Source organism: Vombatus ursinus, unplaced genomic scaffold, assembly GCF_900497805.2.
Source record: "Vombatus ursinus unplaced genomic scaffold, bare-nosed wombat genome assembly UNPS02014799.1, whole genome shotgun sequence".
Classification (NCBI taxonomy): Eukaryota; Metazoa; Chordata; class Mammalia; order Diprotodontia; family Vombatidae; genus Vombatus; species Vombatus ursinus.
In genome coordinates, this window is record NW_020954577.1 from 23,650,316 (window position 1) to 23,666,944 (window position 16,629).

General features: G+C 41.0%; 1 protein-coding gene across 4 annotated transcripts in view; it reads left to right on the forward strand.

Moving 5' to 3' along the window:
• The window catches only part of ULK4 (unc-51 like kinase 4), a 636,813-nt gene that overhangs the window by 465,047 nt on the left and 155,137 nt on the right, over positions 1–16,629 (forward strand). For all 4 annotated transcript variants that reach the window (XM_027872479.1, XM_027872481.1, XM_027872482.1 and 1 more), the window contains one exon: positions 1,187–1,372. In XM_027872479.1, the coding sequence (XP_027728280.1) occupies positions 1,187–1,372 (186 nt within the window). The remainder of the gene's footprint in view (positions 1–1,186; positions 1,373–16,629) is intronic.

Sequence of the window (16,629 nt, forward strand, 5' to 3'; positions counted from 1 at the left end):
TTTAGGTGGGTTTGAATACTCAATTTTGAATCTTTGAATTCCCAACTCTTTCTGGACAAGTCATTTAGCTTCCCTTAGCCTGTTTCCTCATCTGCAAAATGGGGATAACAACATCCCTAGGTCACAGAGCTATTTTGAGGATTAGATATGATAATGCCTATGGAATACTTCCCAGACTTTGAAGCACTATATGTAAATGTCAGATCTCATCATTATTATTATCATGTGTGAAATTGAGATAATAATAGCACCTTCCTCACCAGGTTGTTGGGAGAGTAAAATGAGATGATGTATGTAAAGCGATTTGTAAGCCTGTTGTAAGCACAGGTGTGAGGCCTTGGGGCAAGGAGTACAAAGACTGCCTGCTGGACTAGGGCCTCCTCAGACTCCAAGGAACTTCCTTCTGCTTTTATTCATGGGTCGCTGTTAAAAGATCCAAGAGGGATGAGGGAAGCTGGGCTCACTTGCTCCTCTGCTTTGCTTAGTAAAAAGGTTTTCCTTGATTCCGTGGGGCTCCAGGGGTCCACTGCATCACATGGAAGACCCCTCCCTCGAGATAAAAACCACTTGATGAATATCAGCTGTTTTTAATTATTACCACTACCACTAGCATGTGGCATGTCTCACATGTACAAAGGTAAGTAAATACATGGTCATTTGAGGAAGGAATAAGTGGTAACAACTAGGGAGACGAGGATCTGGAACCTGACCTGGGCCTTGGAGGAAGTTGAGGTCTGCGGTAACGAGGAAGAAGCCACGTTAGAGACCGTGTACATTCACTGAGGGCAGAAAAGGAATGTCCTCTAAGTAGCCATTGGGGCTGCAGAGGAAAAATGCAGAAAGGGGAATAACATGAAGTACACTTGAAGAGGTATGTACATGGAATTGATATGCTGCTACAAATCATCTCATTTCTCCTTATTCATTGGGCCAATTCAGGACTTTAACTTGCTAGCGCTTAGCCTGGCTTTCATAAATTAAGAAAAAAAACTCCTCATTTATTTTAAAATATTCAAAAATAAAGACTTTCCTCTAATTCTGCTTGGCCTTCCCCCCATCCTCTTACTTTATCCTCCCTGCCCCCCAACCCCCACCCCAGTCAGTTCAAATCAGTACATTTCTTAGGGAATCTTCAGGTCAACATCTCCCATGAAATCTAAACATGGCTTTTGTTTTCTCTTTTTAGCTTCCAAGTGAAGATCCAGAGATATTTGAGGTTTCATCAAGGTGCTTGTCTGTGTTGGTTCAGCTGTACGGAGGAGATAATGCGGACAGCATGTCTCCAGAAAATATGGACAACTTTGCTGAACTATTGAAGTCCAAGAAGGATCCCAAGGAACAAAAGCTGCTATTGAGAGTCATAAAAAGGCTGGTAAGTCAAGTGCAGATACTTTAAATGCGCCTGTTTGTGCACTCAAAGAAACTAACAGTAGCTTTCTGTTGTAAAATGGAATTTGGTTTAAAATGAGTTTGGAATCACCTGTTTCTCTGCTAAGCTTGTCTGGATAGAACACTGGTCCTAGAGTCAGAAGAAATTGGTTCTGATCCCCATCTCAGCGCCGACTCATTCAATACACACAAATCACTTTAGCTCTCTACTGCCTGAGTTAGCCATCTGAAGAATACCTAGAATATTTACAAAATTTACAAATTAAACACTTGGAAATTCTTTTTTTTTTTTTGCAGTATTTTAACATTTTTACAATTAGTAAATATGACTCTCTGTTCGTTTCTTTAGCATTGTCTTTATGCCATTCATAACAGCATGACCACATCAGCAACGGTGAGATTGGGAAGCACAGTCAGTTCATTAGCTTTGCTATGCTCTGCTAGGCTGGTCATGTTTCAGCAGGTTACCTGGACAGTTGTGGCTCGCTGCCCACCGGCAGTATGGGCAGACGGATAGCTTTGACTACGTTTGGAAGCATAATTTCCAGCGCTGTAGTGTATTGCTAGGAAGGAACCGTAGAGGCCAAACAAACATAGCCATGAGTGGTGGGATGGAGGGATGTCCCACCCTGGCACACGAAACACAGAACCCCAGCAGGAACAGCAGTGCCAAACGGACTACAGTCATTGGAGAGAGGACAAAAGATTATAATACTTCTCATAAGCCTTCTGTTGACTTCCTGTGGTGCCTGTGTTCTCAGTCACTCGTCTGCCTTCCAAGTCACACTTGGATTCGTGAATAGCAGCATTTCGATTGTGGCATCTTTGGGGAGACAGCCTGGTGTACTGGAAAGTGTTCTGGGTTTGAAGTCAAAGGAGCTAGGTTTGAATGTGAGGCTTCCTATCTGTGTGACCTTCAATGAGTCACTTCTTCTGGCTTGGCCTCAATTCCCTCTCCTATAAATAAGGATGTTGGATGGCATGATTCCTTCTGGCTCTGAATCTTGTGAGCCAGTGGTAGATATGGATCTACATGTGTATTGCACGTGCATGTGTAGAAGCCAGCAGTTTGGTAAATGGCATCAACCATGTGGAAGACTCTAGGGAGCTATCTTCCAGAGAATTGTGAACACGGGGGCACGCATGGACAGTCTGCATTGGCCCACCTTGTGGTTGGGAGGACACTTTTTCCATTCGCTACATACCGGGAACTTTCAGTGTCTTTAAAACAGCATGAGCCAGCAGCAGATGGAGCTTTTGCTACATTCTCATCTAGGAGAGAAATCTTCATTCACCTACAGGTCAGACTTTAGGGCCTCCTTCTTCCTCCCTGCTGAAGTCATACGGCTCCCAAGAAATAGGTTTGACTCCTAGGCCTTTTCATTCATTCTCTTCTAGGTACAGGGAGTAGAATCAGCAGCCTTAGCTCTTTCACAGTCTGGGAGGGTGAGCTACCAAGATCCAGGAATCTGAGTGTGGCTGTCAGCCCAGCATCAATAGTCTAGCATCTCAAGGTCCTTTTTCCTATTTAACATAAATAGCTTATACTAAGGAAATTTATTTAAAAGATATTACCAGAACAGAATGTAACCATTTCCTTGGACACCTCAGAGACATAATCCCCACCCTACACCAGCTCTGTCTGATTGGATCATATTTAGGTTTACAGCTTGGCTAAGTTGATGCATAGCAGTGGCCCCACCAAGTTCACATGCGAATCCAGAATCCCTGCTCACTTCTGAAGGACTGGAGTCCTTATACCTTGTTTCTCAGAGCATTGATATTTGGATGGCCACAAACACCTGACCTAGATTCCTGAATTCCCAGAGCTCTGTGACTTGCAAGCTTAGCCTTTGAATCTCCTTAGAGTAGAGACTCTGGAATTAGGGTTTACAGTACCTAGATGGAAAAGAGCAAAAGAAAAGGCCAAGAACCCAGATCTGTTTCTCAGGATCCAGATAGCCAAGTGTGAGAAGAGCAGAGAAGGAAGCCCTAACCTCCTCCCCAGCCCCAACCCTTTACCATATGGTCTCACCATCCATGAGTGATTGAGTGTCCTTGTTCCCCCAAATGGAAATGCATCAAAAGACTCAACTTAAAGACACATACAAATCCAGCTATACAACCAGTGGAAAAAAAGGCTCTTCCCAACCAGGGAGTATGCCACTGCAGAACATTTATGCATGCTCCAATATTCATGGTTCTCTTGGAAACCGCTTCCTAGAGCCTTCCAATGGATTTGTAATGCCATCCTAGCAAACAGATGGTGTCTATACAAGCACCAGACACCCATTCCACTATGATTTACCTTCCTTCAAACTTCCTGCAAAACTGAGCTTTGCAACCATTTAAATAAAATGGCAGACAAAATCCATTCATAGTGAATTACATTGGCTTCCCCTAATGATAGAGAATACCTCTCTCTCTAAATTTTTGTTAATAGATATTATTAATTTGGTAGTATGTATTTGTAGTTATCATGTGGCTCACTAACACAGAAATGCATGAGTTTTCTAAATTTTAAGCTAAATATGCAAGATCGTAACTTGGACAACGCAGCACTGCTATCTCAATAAGGTAAATTAAGAGTAATCAGGCAGAAAGTAAGGATATCCATCCTCCCAGTTCCTGGTGAGCATTAACAAGAATGCTAAGTAGAATCTGCTTTATTACTAAGTGCACCGCCTTTTTTCAATAATTGCCCAACAAGATCCCAGAGTTTGGGACGCAGAATGTAAAAATGAAGGATTTAAGCTCCACCACTCAGAGATAAACTCTTTTACATGGACATGGCAAAGCAAAAAATAAAGCCCTTCATTGCTTTGAAAAGACAGAGGTTGAGTGCAGGTGTTAGCATCTTATAGAAGTCATACCTACAACTCCAAGTTGTACAAGGCTTGAGAAAGAAAACTGGCACCAGGAACAGCTAGATGGCGCAGTGAATAGAGTACGGGCCTGGAGTCTGGAAGATTCATCTTCCTGAGTTCACATCTGGCCTCACATACTTTACTAGCTGTGCGACCCTGGGCAAGTCACTTAGCCCTCTTTGCCTCAGTTTCCTCATTGGGACAACTGGGTGGCGCAGTGGATAGAGCATTGGCCCTGGAGTCAGGAGGACCTGAGTTCAAATTCAGCCTCAGACACGTAACACTTAACTAGCTGTGTGACTCTGGGCAAGTCACTCAACCCCAACTGCCTCCCCCCCCCGCCAAAAAAAAGAAAGAAGGCTAGCTTCACCAGGTATTACTTTAGCATGTCCAAGCAGGATCTCCCACCAGGAACACCCTGATCACGAACAGAGCTAGAAGAACAGGAGACACAGTGACACCAATAGTATAGAGAAAAACAACTTTGAGAAATGTTAGAACTCAGATGAAGGAGTTGGGGTAGACCCAAGTCCAGAGAACCAAAGACAAAACATGGCATCCACCTCCTGCCAATGAGGCAATGAGCTGAAAATGCAGGATGAGACACACAGCGTTGGACCAGAGTGATGGTGGGATTTGTTTTGCTGGACTATATATATTATAAGAATTTTCTTTTTCTCTAAAAAAACATTAACATATGTCAGTGAGAAGGAAAGATAATAAATGCTTGTAAAAGCAGGGTTTTTTTTGTTTTTATTTATTTATTTATTTTTTTTAAGGAACATACTTATGGAGAGAGTTAGAGAAAAGTAGTTTACATTCATTCCTGAGTTGGAAGTTATGCTGGCTTCTTGGAAACTTTAAATGGGGGTCAAAAACTTCCTACTTTTTATCTAGGCCTCAGTGGTTCAAGAGGGACTAGTTTTGTTGTCGTTGACTCATTTCAGTCATATCCAACTCTTCATGACCCCATTTGGGGTTTTCTTGGCAAAGATACTGGAGTACTTTTGCCATTTCCTTCTCCAGATAATTTTACAGATGAGAAAACTGAGGCAAACAGGGATAAGTGACTTGCCCAGGATCACACAGCTAGTAAATGTCAAAGACCAGATTTGAACTCAGAAAAATGAATCTTATGGACTCTAGGCCTGATGCTCTATCTGCTGCACCACCTAGCTGCCCCAGGAGGGATTAGGCTTGATTAGTAATTACAGTTATGTCATTTTAAAAAGATCACTTCAGGTTAAGGTGATAAAGATTCCTTGACTTGTGGGCCTTATATTTCACCACAGAAAGTGGTGAATTCCTTCTGTTAAAGTCTCAGATCTCTTCCCCCCCCAAAAAAGAAATTTCAGACACTACATTTTTTTTTTTGCTGATAATTACAAGAGAAGTTTGTGTCTTCCAGCCCTGATCATTAACATGAGAAAGACATGTTTTGTATAGTATTCTTGGCTGGTCATGTGCCGTGAACATCCTGACCAGTCTGGGATGAGAGGAAGGGCTCAGCTAATTGCTCTATATTCTGCCTTTAACAATATAGCAGAACGTTTGTGAGTGATCTCCAACTTTACCCCAGAACCCAGACGTGAGACCTTTTGTCATTAATGTGCATTTTCCCCAGTGACGATGGGCAGGGTCAGGTGTTTAATCAGAAGTAGCTGCTCAGTAGCCTGAGGTTGATTCTGTCTGGGTCTTCCTTTGTTTGGGGCTTGAACATCTGTATTCCTATGGAGCATTCCTATCAAGCTAAAGAAGCGCTTTACGGGAGACGGATTCAAATACAGAGTCATCATGAACAAGAATCACACGACCCCTTTGGCTTCGGTCAGTGAGAGGTCACCGATGCGGACGAGTTCCCATTCCTCGGCCCCAGAGGCTAAGACGGGGTTGGAGTGGGAGCCGTTGTCTGTCAGGAGCAGATTAATGTTAAAGATGTGTCTGTGACATCCAGACGCTCCACGTCACCCAGCTGTGGACTGTCAGCACATCTCACCACACCTTTCAGTTCCTCCTCTCCTGAAGGCATTCCAACTTGACTTTTTCCTCTAGAAGAAGAATGCCTAAATGGAGCGTATCTTCAGGATAGAAAGCCTGTCTTCACCTGTCTTCAGGATAGAAAGCCTGTAAAACATGAAAGAATGCGATAAACTCCATGTAAACTGGGGCTTTCCCAACCACCCTTTTCACCACCATTTTGAAGCCATTCTTGATAGGAAGGTCAAAGTGTTATTTCTCGAGTTAATACAGAAGAGAGGGTAATTGACTGACTGGTTATTGACTGGTCACTCACTTGCACTGATATTTCAACTACTACTATATAAATGCTCCACTACTCAAATGTATCTGAGATACTCATCAGTTCAGGAATTCCATCCAGTGATGCATATCACAGCCTCTCCATGCCTACCCATCCTGTGCAACACTTGTCTGTATCCTCCCAAAAGCTCATCCCAAGGGGTCCACCCAAGGTGCTGGAAGGGCCTTCCTCACTTTCTTCTGACCCTGTAAGGATCCCAGGGAAGGACTCTTGACTGTCTGTCTGTTTTCCCTCGCTTGTGACCAGCCCATCTTCTCTTCCTGTTATGCAGGAACCATCTGTTTGAGGATACCATTTACTCTGTTCTCTGGAGTTCCTTACTGGTGTTATATGTGTATACACACACACACAGACACACACACACACACACACACACACACACACATATATTTAATTGGACTAGTCTTCCCCCTGGTTCCCTGTAAAAGTGATTTGTTTTCTCTAGAAGGCAACAAAGCCATTCCTGGGACTTGATTGACCCCTCCTCCCTTGACACAGCTTCCTGGTCACCAAAGAGGCATGAAAAACCCCAACTAATGGAGTCAGGGCTACTCTAATTTGGTAGATTTTGGACAACCACTCAAGTGCCCCTCCTGACCAGAATCATTTCCGTATGGAGATTGGGGGGAGGGAATAATGGGCACATTCAGAGAAGCCAAGGACCACTGGGACCTTGTTGTATCTTAGCTCTTGTTAGGGCAAAGAAAACTTCCTTTTGCTCCCTCTTCAGTGTGAGGGCATCAGGCTTGCCTCTCACCATGTCGTGTCATGTTCATGCCTACCACGCACAACTCCATTGTCCTCTATGTGATAACCAGCCTTTTGTCCTTTGGGGGTAATGGTGTGCCATATCTCACTACCATAGTGGCAGCACCTATAAACCATTATTGAAAAGATGGCCCTTTACTTTGGGGGAGTCTTGGGGTCAGAAAAGGAGCTTTATAATCTCAGTAAAGGATTCCAAGATGCTCTCTTCCTCCTATCCAACTCTGGATCCAAATCATTTTCTGTCTGTACTTTCCGTCCCACATATACATTCTCTTGGAAGAGTATGTTGAAATCTGGGCAATGCAGATTCTTCATCCACTTGGCCTTTCCTGTGTGGATGGACAGGCCAAATTCCCTTGAGTGCTTACAAACCTCTTCCAGTAGGCTTTCCAGTATCTTTGGGGTGCTATGCCACCAGCACAATGTCATCTATAAACAAAACAAAAATCTGAAGGGCCTCACCATCCAAGGGGAAAACCTCCCTGGACTGGACTCTGATTTGGGTGTCCTGTTTAGCAGTGGAAAGTACCTCTGTTTTTATGCTTCACCTGATGTAGGAGGTGAGGAGACAGAACTCCAGTCATGGGGGACAGGCAGCGCAAAGACTCAGAAAGGAACAGGAAACATAAATTAGGCCAGAGCTGACAAATTGGAGAGTGCTTGGAGGAGAGTACTGAGTAGGGTTATTTCTGTTATATCTTCCAAGGAATCTTAAATTTTATTGATGTGTGAATGGGAGACATGTTGTTGTGAGAGCCTGTACATGAAGTAAAGTAACAGAGGCTTTGGGCTGTTAATCATCTATTGGAAGACCTGACTCTCCTTCTTTCTCTACTTAATGCTTCTCCAGAAAGTTTATCCTGGGAAACATCTGAGGTACTCCTTTTTGAAGTTGATGACTGATGTGGGTTTTTAAGCAAAAAGGGAAACAAAAGCCTAATTTTTAATAGTGGAATAGAGTAGGACCTGTCACTGTGAGGAATGAGCCTTTGGGGTATAAAGGAGCATTGGTTAAAAACGTGAATTTTATCAGATATATCCCTGACGTTAGGAGCTAGGAAGTGTTTTCCCAGACATTCCAAATAAATGTTGTTATTGTAAATTGTTAAAGGGACTGATCTTTAGAAAGTGATCTCTAAAAAGATCACTAGGTTGTGCAATTGATAGAGTATTGAAGTCAAGAAAGACTTTAGTCCAAAATCCTGCCTCAGACACATACCAGCTATGTGACTCTGGTCAAGTCACTTATCTCTACCTCAATTTCTTCATCTGTAAAATGAGGATAATAATAGCACCTACCACACAGTTATTGCAAAGCTAAAAGAGCTAAGTAAATGCTAGCTATAATGATGGTGGTAGTGGTGGTGAAGATGGTCTAAGGAGTGAATATAACCCCCGTCTTCCTGCCCCCAGGAAAGAAGAGGCCCCAGCTAGAATGCTTTCTCTCTCCTGATACAGCTTCAATCCAGTGAGAGACTAATCCAACAGGGATGATAACCATATGTTAAGATTCCCTAAAATTAGTTTTTATGACTCTTTAGCCCACTCCCACAGAAATCAAAAACACATTTTGTAGCTCACTTAAGAGTGATCCCTATATTTATTTATGATAAACCTTGAAAATTCCCATTCATTGGGGGTTATTATCCTGTCCAAATTATCGTCATTGTCAGTCACTGGAATGTAGTAAAATCTATTTAAGATGAATCCAGCTACTTTGCTTCTATTATTAGTGAATATTATGATCCATCCATGTGGCAAGATCCTGAGTGTCTCTGGGTAGCCGCTATCGCTTAGAATGCAGATCTGCTTGGTGATGGGGGTCTCATTAATGGTATGTCCCTTATGGAAGTCTTGTTTTTTTCCTTTAAAAATGACTAATATTCAGAGTATTATTAAATATTAGGGAGAAGGGAGTTTTAAAACCATTCCTCAAAATATGAAGAATGAGGGGCAGCTGGGTGGCGCAGTGGATAGAGCACCGGCCCTGGATTCAGGAGGACCTGAATTCAAATCCAGCCTCAGACACATAACATTTATTAGCTGTGTGACCCTGGGCAAGTCACTTAACCCCATTGCCTAAGCAAAAAAAGAATGTGAAGAATGATTCAAAAAATTGCTTTCTGTTCTCTAACCTGGTAAACACCTGAATTATATCTTTTCTAGTTTTATTTTTGAAAAATAGTTTTAAACACTTAGTTCTTTTGAAGGAAATGAATACTTTCTAGGTGGTTTGCTTAATGAAATTTGTTATCAGTTTCGGCAGACTTAACATACCAAAGTATATTGTTTTGTTTGTTTATTTTTAATATCTACATTTTCTGACTAGTCAACAAAACTAGGGATGAAAAAGGACATTTCAGTTGCAATTTTAAAATATTTATCTGAGAGTAGTTTTCAGTTTCGTGCTGTTAGGTAACCTACATTTCAAGATGCAGTCTGACCTCTTTTTTTCCAAGCTAAAGTTCTGAGTTCAGATAGGATGACAGTAAATAGAGAGGCTACGGGGTCCTTGGAGTAAGAAGCACCTGATTGTCTAGCTCTGAGCGAGTCGCTTCACCTTTTTGTGCCTCAGTTTCTTCATCTGCAGAATGGAGGAAGAGTTAGAGTTGATGGTCTGTAGGGACCCTTCCAGCTCTAAATCTATAATCCTTTGAAATCATCTCTTGCTGTCTTTCAGTTAAGTAATCTACCTGTTTGTTTTAGTTAGTAATAATAATAATAATAAGGTTTATAAAGTACTTTACAATTTTTTAACTCACTTGATCTTCACAACAATTCTGGGCCACAGATGCTATTGTTATCCCATTTTACAGTTGAGGAAACTGAGGCAAAGAGAGGTTAAATGAACTGTCCAGGAGTACCACAGCTAGTGAGGGTCTTCTACCTTCAGGCACATTGTACTACCCTTCAGGTACCTTATTCACTATCTAGATAGGTCCTAGTAGGTCACTGATATCATATACCAGGCATTATTTTTGCTCTTGAATTCTCCTTGGATATAAAAATTAACCAAGTGATGATGCTGACCATAACTAGAGTATAAAATTTGACTTTTTTTTTCTAGTAGAAGAAATGGCTCGTGCTGAGACACCCACACTCTAAAGACTAATTTCTCTCTAGGACCATCAGCCATAGTTGCAGAAAAGTTAGCTAGGGCTAAGAGGTCAGTCTGTGGCCACCGAACAGAGAGATAACCTACAGAAAGTTCACAGCTATGACCTTGTCCTCAGAAGCATCATCAACTAAATATTAGCCCTTCCAAGAGCGATTTCCCAATGTTACTCTTTGATAGAATTCCACATGGAGTGGTTTTTGAAGCCTCTTTCATCTTTTCTTTCCTCAATTAGTTTTTCTATTGATGTTGACATTATGGCTAGATTTTTTCCCCAGAAATGTTCTATCAAAGTATTATAACCTATAAAAACGTCTGTGTATTGATTTTCATGGACAAAGACATAGAGGCAGCTGGATGGCACAGTGGATAGAGCTTTGGGCTTGGGGTTGAGACATGAGTTCAAATCTGGCTTTAGACCCTTACTAGCTATGTGACTTTGGGCAAGTTCCTTAATCTCTGTCTGCCTCAGTTTTCTCGTCTATAAAATGGGGATAATAATGTACTGACCTCCCAGAGTTGTGAGAATCTGTTATTGTTGTTCAGTTAAATATTTCAGTGTCCAACTCTCCATGACCCCATTTGGGGTTTTATTGGTAAAGATACTGGAGTGGTTTTCTATTTCGTTCTCCAGCTCATTTTACACATGAGGAAACTGAGGCAAACAACATTAAGTGACTTGCCCAGGGTCACACAACTGCTTCTGAGGCTAGGTTTAAACTCAGAAAGAGAGTCTTCCTGATTCTAAGCTTGGGGCTCTATTCACAGTACCACCTAGCTGCCCCTGTGAGAATCGAATGAGAAAATATTTGTAAAGTGCTTAGTACCTTGTCTGGGACATAGTAGGTGCTATATGAATGCTTATTGCCTTCCCTTCCCCTTTCCTTTGCTATTCCAGCAGCATCTTTCATTCAAAGAATGGCCAAGGCCCTCATTCAAAACCAACTTTATTCATCATTGTAATTCCCTGCACCACTTCATGTGAAAAACATCTTTATCCTTCCTTTTAAAGAGCATTTTTTTTGTGATAGAATGTCAGCTTCTTGAGGACAAGTACTATTTTGTCTTTGTGTTCCCAGCACCTCATCAGTACCTGGTGTAGAATAAGCACTCAGTAAATACGTGCTGATTGATTAATTGCTACATGCTGTAATAGAATTTCACTTAGTATGCTAAATGTGTTTAATAGCAACATACAATATATTACATTTGTGCCCACATGTAATATTATGTTAGTGTGAGTTATCTAAATATATAAATGTGGTTCCTGGATGGTCTGAATAGATGTTGGAGTTGGAGTTGGAAGGGTGGGATCACTCAAGCAAGGAGCAGGAAAGGCCCATGGGGATGAGTGGGGCCCCCAGAGGAAAGCTCCTTCCCCGATCACCCTGATGGGGAGGGTTAGCCCTTAGCTGAGACCCTCCCTAGCAAAAGCAGTCACACAAGAGACAACAGAAGTGAATGGTGAGAAAAACCATTATACAAACAAAATGGTGAATGGAAATTAGAAAAATTATTTTACAGATTAGATGTAATATAGGAAATACCTAAGAGTAAGGGACTCTTCATCTGGGAGCGAGACAAGATCTCAGTTCATACCAGGAGAGAACAATCTCAGACAAGGGAGATGTGCTCTCAGCTGTGTGTAGAAGTGTAGACCCAGGAGGTCAAAGAACATGTATGCGACTGGCTCCCATACATGTCTATGACTCAGCTGCAATCAACCATCCAAAGCCTTTCTTTCTCCCCTGCCTCTGTAGAGTTCCTTTTTCCTTACGTCTCTTCCAAATCGTGTCTGCAACCAAATCAGACTTAGGGGAGGGATGCAACATTTGGCTCAGCGCTTTTCCCATCAATTAAGAATCATGTGTCCCTCTGTCTGTATAGCATACAGCACAGGACTGACCATCCTGAAGATCAGGCTTGTATGGACAGAGGGTTAAACACACACACACGCACACATACACACACGCACACGTACACACACACATACACCACTTTTCTTTCTCTCTACATACAGACACACATTCATGTGTGTGTATATATACCCACATATATGTGTATGTATATCTGTGCACACAGATATATACATGCTTATATAGGTATGTACACGTGTGTGTATCATATAAGTTGAATATATAACATATGCTATTTCTAAATAGTTTGCATATTACCTGATTACTTAATATATCAACTGATTACTCAAAAATATTTGGTTACAACTACGATCAAAGTTTTAATGATGTGTCTTTTTTTCATCCCTTCACTGTGCCTGTTTATGAACTTCACAAGGGTCTTTTGTGTAATCGTTATGGACAGGTTTTAATGAAATTTGAGAGTCTCCAGAGATCACAGATACAAAGGCCTTTAACATTGTGGTGTTGCTTAGCAACCTCAAACCATTACATTTCCAGTCTTTGTAATAACATGATCTACTGCTCTTTGGCCAGTCCTTGATGAAAATGTAATGGAAATAATCCCTTCCTAAAGGTTGTACTCCCTGAGAGTTTGGGGAAGAAATAGATTTTTGTCTGCTCATTTCATAGCTAGGACTAATTTTAATGCACCACTTAAAATAAAGTACTGTTTTATGAATGCATCAAGTGACAAGATGAAGCACATCTCAAGGTGAGTTGATGGTGATGACAACAATGATGATGATGATGATAATGATGATATGAAATAATTCCTTTTGAAATGATGACTTGTCAATATCATGGATAGAAATGATTAACGTAATACAAACAACCCTCAACATGTCAAAAACCAAATCCAATGGAACTTGTTTTTTTGACTACCAATTAATGTGATATTTTGTGTCTTGTGGTGTTTCTTAATGACACTTTGAAGGAATGTTAAATTTGTTATTTTAATGTTAGGTAAAACTTAAAATGCAGTGGAACATGAAAAACAGAGTTTCTTCAATGGAGTCAGAAAGACACAGGTTCAAATCTTGCCTCTGACACATAACTGACTGTGACATTGGCCAACGCTTACTATATCAGTTCCCCAGGCCAGAGATGTCAGACACACAGCCTACAACACTCCCAAGTGCAGCTGGTACCAGAAATATTTAACAAAATATACAAAGATACAATAAAACAAAAATAATATTTCATTTTAAAACTTAAGCCGGTATGTGGCACAGGGATCTTTATATATGGTTTAATGGCCCCAGTTCCTATTTGAGTTTGATGTCCCTGGCCTAGACAACTTTCTAAGACTGCTACAAAATAGCTGATGTGCATTGATGGAGAGAGTTTCCATACCTGGAATTCCCTAAATAGATGAGGTTACAGGTCTTACAGGTCTGACCTTCCCTTCCCCTACCCCCAGTAAAACCCTGTTAATTTGGACTAGCTAGGGAGGCCAATCTAACTTAGTAAAAATCCTAATTATACAATATCTTAAAAGAAATGTGGTTTTGTTCCTTTGTACTGCATTTAATAACAAAGGGATACCTATCCATTGGAGAATGGCAGAACAAAGTGAGGTATATAAATGCAATACAGTTCAGTTGCAATGGGGAAGAAATAGTCTCCCCCATTAGATTGTAAGCTCCTTGAGGGCAGGGACTGTCTTTTGCCTCTTTCTGTATCCCCAACTCTTAACACGGATGCTGACACATAATAGGCGCTTAATAAATGTTTATGGAATTGAAATGATGAAAGAAACAGTTTCAAAGAATGCTGGGTAGTATAAACTGATGCAGAATCAGGGGGAAAATTATCCAGTAACACCACCACTGAAAGACCTGAGAACTTAGATGAATCCAATGACCAACAACATCACCTAAGACTGATGGTTGAAGTGATGGACTTAAGGTGTAGAAAGAGAGATGCATTTTTGACATGACCACTTTGTGGATTCATTCTGCTTAACGATATTTATGCTTTACAAGGTTCCCTCAATACAAACTTTTAGTTTTTTATTGGGGAGATGTGTGGAGGGAGGGGAAAAGGAGGTTAGCAGTAGGGATGCCAACAAAGAATTGCCTTTGAAACATTTCCAAAAATGTCTAGCAGAGAACAGAAGGGAGTTCAGAGAGAAGCACATATAAGCAGGACAGTTTTGAAATTAAAGAGTGGAATTTATTACGTGCTTTTTTTTTTTTAAAGAAGGTGCCTGAAATAGAGCTTCAGGATTTCATATTTAATCCTCTTTTGGGTTCTGCTGTAGGTATGAAAATGCCTTTATTTTTGGTATTTAAGTTCAGAATAAAAAATAAGATAAAATAAATGAGAAAGGCTCATTGCTTGGGGCAAATAAATGTCAACAGATAACAAAAGGAAAGCAAAACTACTAAACTCTTATTTGCTTTCATCTTCTCTGTCAAGGAAAATTATTTCCAAATGAGAACATATGGTACAGATAATAAACATGAACAAACATGAGAAGCTAATAATAGCATCCCCTTTAAATGACTTCAGGTCTTAAGACTCGAATGAATTTTATCCGAAGATGCCAAACAGCGTTGCAGATATGGTTGTAGAATCATTGATTGTATTTGAGAAAACACAGAAAATAGAACAAGTGTGAGAAGATTGGAGCCAGGCAAATATTCTAATTCTTTAAAAGTTTAATAGGTGAAGTAGATTTGGATAGCTATTATTGATCAGTGAGTTTGATGTCAATGAAGTTTTATAACATATGATTTTATACTTATGTACATACGTATATGTGTATTTTTGTTGTTGTTTTCAAGCATAACCCCATTTGGGGTTTTCTTGGCAAAGATACTGGAGTGGTTTGACATTTCCTTCTCCTGCTCATTTTACAGACAAGGTGACTGAGGCAAACAGGATTAACTTGCTCAGGGTCCCACAGCTAGTAAATGTCTGAGGCCAGATTTGAACTCACAAAGATGAGTTTCTGACTCCAGGCCCGGTACTCTATCCACTATGCCATCTGACTGCCCACATATATCTTTAGTACTCAACTTAGAAAAGGAGGCAGTGGCCAGTATGGCTTCACTAGACACATAAGAACATGTTATACCAAATAATCTAATTTCCTTTTTTGATGGAAGTACAAAACTGGCTATTAGGACAGAGAACACCACTGGCATAGTGCATCTTATTTTCATCAAGGCACATAACAAGAGTTTCGTGTGATGTACTTATGAGTAGGGCTAGATGACAAATATGGGCTAGATGATGGTATAGTTTTTTTTGCTTTTTTTTTTTTGATGAGGCAGTTGGGGTTGAGTGACTTGCCCAGGGTCACACAGCTAGTGTCAAGTGTCTGAGGTAGGATTTGAACTCACATCCTCTTGACTCCAAGGCCAGAGCTCTATCTACTGCGTGACTTAGCTGCCCCTGGATGATGGTATAGTTAAGAACAACAATAAAGATAATAAAATAGTTAACATGTCCTGGCTCAAGGTTTGCAAAGAGCATTACCTACATTTTCTTTATCTGATCATCATAACCCTGTCAAATGGGTATTGTAGGTATCATTATCCCGATGGTAAAGATGAGGAAACTGCAGGTCAAAGAGGATTAGTGTATGGATGCCAACCTGGAGGCCTTGGGCCTCTCTGGGATGCTGCTGGTGGGCTCTGCCTTTTCCCTTAGCCTATACATTCGTATCAGTGATCTAGATAGAGGTACAGTAGGCATGTTGGTCAGAGCCGCAGGTGGCAAAGCTTGGGAGGATGACTAATATATTGGATCACAGAATCGAGATTTTAAAATACCTCAGTAGCCTGGGGCAATGGGCCCAAACTAACACTATTATATTTAATGGGAACAAATGTAAAAGTCTGCTCTTAGCTTCAAAGAATCATCTGCAGGGACTCAGAAGAGGAGAAAGAAGACCTGTTGGGACATTAGTTGATGTGAAATAACCTGCTGGGCAGGCAGGCTTAGGCCGAACCAAAAGTGGGCTATAGAGCTGACAAAAAAGGCTTACATCAACTTAGGCTAATGGAAGAGAAGTTTCTGTCAAGCTGAGACAAGATAAGATTCCCACTGTTCTCTGCACCAGTTCTGCAGAGTATTGGATTTAATTCAAGGCACCACATTTTAAGAGGCTTGTTGACAGGCTATGGGTGACCAGTTTGGTGAAGAGTCTCTAAGTCATGTCACATAGTAGACAGATAGGTAGAGAGAGAGAGAGAGAGAGAGAGAGAGAGAGAGAGAGAGAGAGAGAGAGAGAGAGAGAGAGAG